Source organism: Impatiens glandulifera, chromosome 1 (assembly GCF_907164915.1).
Source record: "Impatiens glandulifera chromosome 1, dImpGla2.1, whole genome shotgun sequence".
Taxonomy (NCBI): domain Eukaryota; kingdom Viridiplantae; phylum Streptophyta; class Magnoliopsida; order Ericales; family Balsaminaceae; genus Impatiens; species Impatiens glandulifera.
Genome location: NC_061862.1, coordinates 123,087,278 through 123,096,824, shown reverse-complemented (window position 1 = coordinate 123,096,824; position 9,547 = coordinate 123,087,278). Strand labels below are relative to the sequence as shown.

The 9,547-nt window shown below is 37.1% G+C and overlaps 2 protein-coding genes across 2 annotated transcripts; one reads left to right on the top strand and one right to left on the bottom strand.

Annotated features, from left to right (window-relative positions):
- The first annotated feature begins 355 nt into the window (after positions 1 to 355).
- On the top strand, positions 356 to 2,908 carry LOC124941945 (neurofilament heavy polypeptide-like). Its single transcript, XM_047482341.1, has 2 exons — positions 356 to 883; positions 935 to 2,908. The coding sequence occupies exons 1-2, from the start codon at positions 356 to 358 to the stop codon at positions 2,906 to 2,908; spliced, it is 2,502 nt and encodes an 833-aa protein (XP_047338297.1).
- Positions 2,909 to 7,800: 4,892 nt separating this feature from the next.
- Positions 7,801 to 8,593, bottom strand: LOC124923060 (miraculin-like). Its single transcript, XM_047463544.1, has one exon. The coding sequence runs from the start codon at positions 8,573 to 8,575 to the stop codon at positions 7,952 to 7,954; it is 624 nt and encodes a 207-aa protein (XP_047319500.1). The 5' UTR covers positions 8,576 to 8,593; the 3' UTR covers positions 7,801 to 7,951.
- Positions 8,594 to 9,547: the final 954 nt, after the last annotated feature.

Sequence of the window (9,547 nt, the reverse complement as noted above, 5' to 3'; positions counted from 1 at the left end):
AAAATAACCGGTTAACTTTAGAAAACCGGTGCATCAATCGGTCTCAAAAGAAGATTGCGTCATCAATGGCGAAAGCAAATTTTTGGAGGGAAATTTCCCGCCCAAAACTCCCGCCTCCTGGTTTACCGCCCACGGATTGGCGTCTTTTCATTCCCGCCCATGGTTTGCCGCCCTTTCGGCTTGGAGGGAAAATTCCCGCCAAATATTGATGGGACGGTTGGGTTTCCAAACCGCATCTATAAAAGGGTCTCTCGGCTATTTTATTTCATTCTCACGCGAAATTGATTTCTCTCTCTAAAGTATTCAAACTCTCTCAAAGCGGTTATCTCCTCTCATATTCTTCAAACTTTCTAAGATGGGGCGCGACTCGGTCTTGTTCAAACACTTGACTCAAGTGGATTTCGAGGAAATCCGACACAGAGGTACGTCTGCGGCAAAAGAGGTTATTGACCGGGTAGCCGAAGCCGGTCTGGAGTATTTTCTCGGCGGTCCTCATGTTTTATATAAAGATGCGGTTAAGGAATTTTTCAACACCGCAACCATCTCTGACGATAAGATCACCGCAACTGTATACGGTACTGAATTGGAGCTAACTGAAGAATCGGTGGCAGAAAGCCTGCGCCTTCCAACAGCCGGCCAAGATGCAACGGCGGACATAGAGATCAAAACATTTGAGGCAGCCTGCCAGATACTCTCGGCGACTAAGGAGCCGATAAAAGTATCAGGTAGCAAATCGACGTTGAAACCGGAGTATATACCGATTTGTGATATCTTCGCAAAGGCGGTTCAAGCGAGAGGAGGAAACTACAGTAGCCTAACCAAAGACAAAATTAGGATGTTAGTCGGCCTGATAGAAGGCACAAAGGTGAACTGGGCGAAGGAGGTGTTCCACAACTTGAGGGATATGGTGAAACCGGATTCCACCCGGTCATAGGGATACGCTGTCCCTCTAGGTAAAATCTTCCTTCACCGTAACCTCAAAATCGGACCTGGCGTCACCATTCCCTCTAGAAGCCTCATCAGAGCCAAACAATTCCTTGAAAGGAAGAAACCGGCCCCCGGTTCCACAGGTGGCCGAAAGAAGACATCCAGCAAGAAATCGGCCGCGGCGAAAGAAAAGGCCGAGAGCAAAGGGAAAGAGAAAATAATTTTCTCGGAACCGCCACAGCCAACAGAGGAGGAAGAGTCGGCTTCCACTTCTGAAAGAACCGAATCAGAAAAGACCGATGACGAAAGACATGAAGAGCATTCGGGCCAAAGTCCCGACAACAACAGTACGGGTGCAAATCCTGAGACCACCGAGGGTGGTGAAGAGGGTGGTGAAGAAGGTGGCGAAGAAGGTGGCGAAGAAGGCGGTAAAGAAGGCGGTGATAAAAGCGGTGAAGAAAAGGAGGAGGAGGATGAATCGGCAAAGGCTGACAGAATAGCGCTCAAAACCCTAAGAGTCATTGAACAGCGTGCCGGTAAGATTGACGAGATATACTGGGAATGGCACGAGCGCCGGTTCGGCAAACGGTATAGGCACATCCTACCGGGCTACACCGACGAAGAATGCTTCCAAAGAATGAAGGAAGTGGAGGACGTGGTCATGGATCTCACAAAATCTGATACCATTGAAGAGGCCCTAAACCGAACCTACCTCTTAAGACCGCGAGCACAGCTACGGAAGCTAACCATACGGATCCGGAAGATTACGGCAAGGTTCGAAGAGGTAACATCAGAGGACACCTTAACACCGTTGGTGTTGGAAAGGCTTGAAAAAGCAAGAAGAGAACTCATTCAAGAAATTGACTGGCTGGAGGCGATGTACGGACAAAGGGAAATACCGCAATATACAGCTCCACGGATCGATAGGAGTCCAGCTCACAGTCCAACACCTTCAAGGGCGACTTCGGCAACAGATGAATCCGATGAAAAGACGGACCCTCCTCTCACCGGGCAATCTCCTCATAAACAACCGGAAGTCTCCGAACCAGGTGTCACAAAAGAATGGGTTGAGAGCCGCTTTCAAGAGTTTGAAGACTCCGCGGTTCACCCACTGAAGGAGAAATTCAAGAGAACCGTTAGCTCGGCACTCCGGTTCGCCAACACTACAAGGCAACTTCTAATAAGAATAGAGGAACGGTTCTCAGAAATCGATGATGATCAACAGGAAGAAGCGGTTCTGTGCAGCAAACACCTTAAGCGAACCGTAATTTTGGAGGATACGACCTCCGAGATAAAAGAGAACTTTGCCCGGCTTGAAAGAGAGACCGATGAACGACTGACAGAAGTTGCTAAGGATCTGGTCGGTACAACACTTGATAGGGTCTCCGATCTTGAGAAGAAGAATGAGGGTCTCGAGGTCGAGCTCAAGGCGCTCACCGCACAAGTTGCCGAACTACTCAATGCTAAGATAAATGCGGATGCCGCGGCTGTAGAGGCTGATGCCCGAGCGGCTAAGAAGGTCCAGGATGCGCTGGACGACGAAGCAAGAAAAGAGAAGGAGACACCGCAACATACCGAAGAGGAGGAAGCCGAGCGAATTCGAAGGGCAAAGGCTAAGTTTCCAGGATTTGCAAAGAAGGCAGCCGCTCAAGCTGCGAAGGATGATGCGCGGTTAGAAAGGGAAAGTCAGAGGCTAGAAAGCTTTGCGGCCGATAACAAAAAGAAAAAGGCGGCCTCTTCCTCTTCGATACCGGCGAAGCGGAAAAGAAAATCGTCTAAGAAGGACCTAGTAACCGAGCTGCTGAACGAGGTCACTGAAACGGTCATTCAGAATCAACCAGACCCGGCTACCCACAACGAAGATGAAGTTGAAGAGCACCTGCAGCCCCGGTCTACAAGACCGCGAGTCTCCGAATCGGCCAGTCGACCGCAACCAGCGAAGAAAAAGCGGAACATATATGACTTCTCGGACTCGGAATAGGGGCTCCCTTTTCTCTTACCTATGCTTGTCTTAGTATTTCTATATGTTATTATCTAATTTTGGTTATCCATCGTATATATATATATATATATATATATATATATAAATATATAAAGTTATTTTTGAAACCGTCCATCTTTTGCATCTCTACTTGGTTTTGATAATTTTAAATAAAATAATCAAAAAGGGAGAAATTGATAAGATAAAAAGATAAGGCTTTTCCAAAAATTCCAAAATACTTCTCAAAATTTTTTCCAAATTTTTCGAAATATTCTCCCAAGTTAGTTTCAAAAATCCGGACAAACAAAACAACCGGCCTACGTTTGCATCTCTACTTGGTTTTGATAATTTTAAATAAAATAATCAAAAAGGGAGAAATTGTTAGATAAAATTAGATCGGTTCACATAAACCTAACTTAAATAAATCTTCCATGCAGGAACAAGGAACCGGACCGGACAAATAAAAGAACCTGCTAAAGAAAACTAGTCGGTCAAGTCATTAAACCGACCAGTAACACTTGGAATATAACCGCACAAAGAAAGGATCGGCCAAAGCTTAAAACCGGAAACATCAGACAGCCGACCAGCCACAAGGCAAAGGAATAACCGGAAGAAGTCCGGTTACATCACTCGTACCGGAAGCCATCCGGTTAAGTCGAATGACCGACCAGTACAAGAAGACAATTCGGGTATCTGTTGAGAATGATACCAAAGGAACAGACTGAACACTTCCATATCCATACAAGTCTGAGGAAAGTCTGCAGGCTGTAGAAGACAGTCCTACAGGATCTTTCCACTTCGGGATAGGTCAGAAAGGAGATCTTCCAAGTACAGACAACTGTCTAACAGACAGTGTCTACATTGAGTAAAAGACAAACCTAGCAGGTTTGTCTTACACACCGGAAGAACAGACTGCCAGGTCTTAGGTTGACCGTCAGGTCTGAAAAAGATGACCGCATGCTCTGAATCACTGAATCACTGAACCTCTGCACCCCTGCTCAGCCAATCAGATTCAAGGTAGTGAAATATGACCGTTGGCATATTTCACCTATAAAAGGGGCAGTTGAAGAAGAGTAAATGTGACACACAACGGGACAAGTGAGAAATTCTAAGAGCATTTAATCTACAAGTGAAAACAGTGCGTTCTATCTCTAGAGAAAGCCTGAGTGCTAGTGTGTGTATTTTACAATTCCGGTATAAATTGTAAGAGTGTTATCGAGCAGGAAATAAGTCTCGATCGGATTGTATTTGTATTCCTTAGTGAATATCCTTCTCGCGGTTTCGAGAGGAAGGGGTGACGTAGGAGTTTTATCTCCGAACATCCATAAAATCGCTTTTGTCATTTACTTTCTGTCGGTTCCATTATCTAACCGACCCGTACCGCAATAACCGACCTAACTTCACTAAAAGCCAAATCACCGAAACCGACCCATCATTTTCTGTAACCTTCATCATCCGAAACCGGTTCTACCTATTATACAAGTGTGCTGCTTCAACCTGAAATCAAACCTCTTCCGCACTTGAACCTAGTTCAAGGGTTTGTGACAGCTTGTGTAGTATTGAAACCCCGGTGTTAATCTCTAACCGGATTAACCACCACCCTTCGAGTGAGAACCGCTAACCGGTCCAACCCCGGTCCTCCAGCGGCTACCTAGATCCTAACAATTAGGAAAGCAGCTAACGGTTTCAATAATCTAAGTATCAAATGATTGATTGATTGTATAGCTTGTTCACTCAAAGTTCTGGTTGTTCGTCCGTTGTCCTTGAGATTCTTTAAATAAGGAACGGGTACCAACGGTCGAATCTTCATAATGACATGTGGCGAGCTTCCATTGGAACGCCTCCATAGTACACAGCAGACTCTGAATACAAGGATCATGGTCGTACACAATAGGTAGTGCGCCGAATATTCTTCAGAAATGTACCTGCAAAACAAGTAGTGTGAGGGATATTTGCTTATGTGGCATTGGTTGATTGGTTGCAGCTGACTGTCGTACAGATCTTCACTAGAAAGTGGAGTAGGAGTAGCGTATAGCTAGAGCACGTGGGTAGGCGGGTGTTAGCTTCAAGCAACTGCTTAAGCAAGACATTAGACGTATTTCAATTAGACGACCTCGTTTAATGAAATCAGACGTCCCCGTCTAATAACAAGATTCATTAGACCACCTGGTCTAATGGGATTAGACTTCACGTCTAATTACAATCACTTCAGACTAATCTGAAGGAGTTAGACTGCACATCCAACTTTTACCAGTTAGACTGAACGTCTAACTTTCACATTCCATTAGACTCAACGTCTAATTAAAGTTTCACTTCAGACTAGTCTGAAGGAGTTAGACTACACGTCTAACCTTCACCAGTTAGACTACACGTCTAACTCTTTCCATTAGACTGCACGTCTAACTCCACGAGTTAGACTGTACGTCTAATTACGAATCCCTTCAGACTAATCTGAAGGAGTTAGACTGCACGTCTAACTTCACGAGTTAGACTGCACTTCTAATTACGCTAGTTAGACTACACGTCTAACTTCGCTAGTTAGACTGCACGTCTAGCTTTCACTTTTCATTAGACCGTACGTCTAACTCCACGAGTTAGACTGCACGTCTAATTACACTAGTTAGATTGCACGTTTAACACCGCTTAGTTAGACTACACGTCTAACTTCGCTAGTTAGACTGCACGTCTAACTCCGTGCATCTAAAGCCAAATCGGTCTAATGATCCTAATTAGGACCAAGTCTAATTAAATCTGATTTCGATACAACTGCATCAAATACAATTAGACGCATAGATTATTCATTCATCAGTTCATCATCAAAATTCCAATAGTTAGACTATTTCAACACTTAGTCAAAATAATTTGACTCGACACATTCTTATATAAAATGTTAAAAAATATATATTATGAAATTGAAATAAATTTAATAAAACAAAATTTTAATTAAATTTTTATAGAATAAAATATAATAAAAATATTACAAATTCAATTTGTAATAGATAAAATAAAAAAAATTATCCAATCAAATAAATAATGACCTTTACTATATATATTAACATTTAAATATAATTATAACAAGATATTTGTTATTAAATATAAATAAATAAAATAATAACTGATTACCACAAAACTAATTAATTTTTATCGAAAGAATTTCATATCAAACAAATAATATATAATTAATAAAAATCATAAAATATAATTTTAAAAAATCATATAACTATTATGTAAATAATAATATTATTAGTATTTTTAAAAGATTGGAATATACTAATTTAATATTAATTATTTAAATAAAATAATTATTTATTATAAAATATAATTTGAATATAAAAAATTAATTTAAAAAATAAAAAATACTCATAAATTATAAAAATACAATACATCATATCAAACAAATACTAAATCATAACTAAAATCCAAATAAAATTTTTTTTTTCTAACCTCCCTTCTTCTTTTTTTTCTTTCTTTCTCAAACAATACTTAATAACCCTTTGCATACTCAACAGTAACACCTTCCTCTAAATTATATATATAAATTATGAATGAGCTAGTTTGGGCTTACCCAACTCAACATCAACCTCAACTCCTATTCGTCCCGATTTTAAGATATTTTTTATTTTTACAAGCCTAATTTATTGTATTTATTGAATATTTATGAGTAATTTTTACGAGATAAAAATGTAATTTAAGATTGCAATAAGTGGTGTCAGTAAAAGTTTAGAAACTCTTACATTATTATTGATTAAAATTAATTATGTATTATTAAATATTTTTTCTTTTATTATTAAATTTATAATAATAATTATTTTTAATAAAACTATAATATCTATTAACTAAAATATTAAAAGCTCGAATACTATATAAAATACAATCATAAAGTTATAATGTACATAGAGTCATGTTGTTGCATTAAAAACAGAGTAGTATTTTAATAACATAATATAATCCATCTAGGTCACACAAAATAAACACATAAAGTATTTAATTACACCGCTTTTAAAATCTCAAGGAGAGTTTTAACTAACTCCGCCAAACTATGGTTCATTGATTCTGAAAGTTAGAGTATGTAGTTAGTCTCATTTAAAAAATATTATATTATTTTCCTTATCTTTAATCTATTCCATAATCTTCTTCCATTTAAAAAATAAAATTCCTTAATCTCAACTTCTCCTATTCTTCATTCTATGGATTCTTCTACATATGTTCTAAATACAGAACACATAAAAATGCTAGATAGTCATGGATCATTGTCCACATGTGCTTCATCACAATATAACTAGTTGAATAAGCTTCATCCCATGTATACTTAGTGGGTAGAAAATTATTGTAAAAGCTTATGTAAATAGTTAAAATATTTTAGTCGTCGTAATTGAACATTATTAACCCATTAAGGTATGTAGTTTAAGTGTTAAAAATTGGAGATTAAAAGACATATATTCAATTCTCACTTAACATGTTTTAAGTTTAAGTTGAAAATTGTCATGATTATAATAACGTGGTATTGTGTAAACTTTCTAAATTCATAAAAGAAAATTGAAAATTTATCTAAAACTTTAAAACACAAACCAAGTTAAATTGACTTTTTTTTTCTGATAATTAATTAAAACTAAATAAATATTCTAAAATAATTCAAATAGACATTCAATTTTTTAGTTCAATAATTTATAAACCTAACATAATCATTCATCTTTTATTTATTTTAATATTTAAGATAATGAAAAAAATATCATAAAACCAAAGAAAATCACTTATAAAAAATAGCATAAAAAACGGTTGATCAATATTTTAAATTCCAAAATGAACAATTTTAAATTCCAAAATTTATTAAAAAAACAAAAACAAAACAAATGTATGATTAGTTTATAAATTAAGTTATTGACATAAGAATATGCAACAAATTATATTAAGGAACTTATTATTCACTATCTTACATTGATTTAATACCATATCTCTTTATTCATAAACAATAGAGATCTAACATACAATTACAATACAAATATAAGAAATTGGTAAAAATAAGATTTGCTTGAACATGATTAATTAATCCACTTTCTTGAACATGACCAAGAAAGGCTTCTCACTCAGGACCAAACGCCTCATATGGTTCTCGTCCACATATATCCCGACATCCATACATATTACCTTACAAATATCGCAGACCGAGGGACAGAACACCAACTTGTAGTAGTTGTCAAATTTCTCTATCTTGAACCAGTTTCTCAAGGTGTCTTTCCCGGGGTTCCCCTTTTGTCCGCCAGTAGCCACAAAGTAAAGGCCGGTCGCCTCGTCCTGACTTGCCAGCTGCCATAACGTCGATTGGATGCATATAGTCATTGCTTCAAATTGGATATTATGGTCGGTTGACTCACGAATGACATCCTTCTTTGGGTTCACGGGCGAGAATGTGACTGGCAGGCCATTTTCGACTTCTAACCTCTCTTGGACGACGTCAAGTGGGCAGAATGATACTTCAGAGTTGTTCACACGACCGGTGAAGTCCAAAGATAGGCCTCCGCCCATGCCACGAACAACAGGTAAGATGTAATAATGGGTTTCTGCCCGAAGCTTCTTCCCATCTATGTCCAAGACAGGGTTGGGATCTGCCGAAGCAAATGCCAAGAGGACTAAGAAGGTGAGAGTCAAGGAAAAGGATGAGGTCTTCATTGTTTTATGTTTTCTTAATTTGTTTACGTCCCAATTAATTTATAGGATTATATAGGACCTATCCATGTATGAAATCCCGCAGGTGAAGTTGAAAATTAATAGTTAAGAAAAGAGAAAGAGGCGTGCATTGTATGCCAATGACTTATAATTCATATATCTTGAAGATATTAAACATTGACTTTTATAATGAAAGATAAGAACAATGACAATTATTTTTAATAAAGAATTAAACCAACTTCTCAATTTTTTCTAATTTGATCGAAACTTGACCATTCACCAACAGCTATAGGAGAAAGATATACTTGCCTCAAATATATTTATACCCAACAATAAAACATGTTAAAACAAGTTTATTATTTTAACTACATATATGATATTTACAATATTGTCAGAAATTGGACTATTTAATACAAATTTTATTATTAACACCTAGAAAATATATAAAAGGTTTTGCATGTAATTCTTTGAACCAGATGGTTCTAATAAATTCAGTAAAAATAAAATTCTCATGTAAGAATGGTAATTAAGATCACCAGTTTGTCCGATTTTTCAAGTTGTAATATCATAAACAAAGTGATTTTCTTGACATTAATGGAAGTGATAAGTTAGGGTAAACAATATTATTGGTAGAGAGAATCTTAGACATGCTGGAAAAATAACCCATGTTAAATTAGAGCTAAAGAACATCAATAATCTTAAAAATTTATTGAGAAATATAGTACAAACTTACTTTTTTATGTTTTTTAATAATGGAAAAAAAAGGGTGATAATGAGCTCTTATTATTATTACTATTACTTTTTTAGAACAGACATTTTAATCTTTATATATTGTCAATGTGAGTTTTAGATATCAATATAATTAAATAATCTAAAATAAAATGGCAAATTGTTTAAAAAGCAAACTAGCTGTGCGTGCAATCCACTTGTTATTATAATCTATCAAATTAATTCAGTGATCCACATTAATAAGAA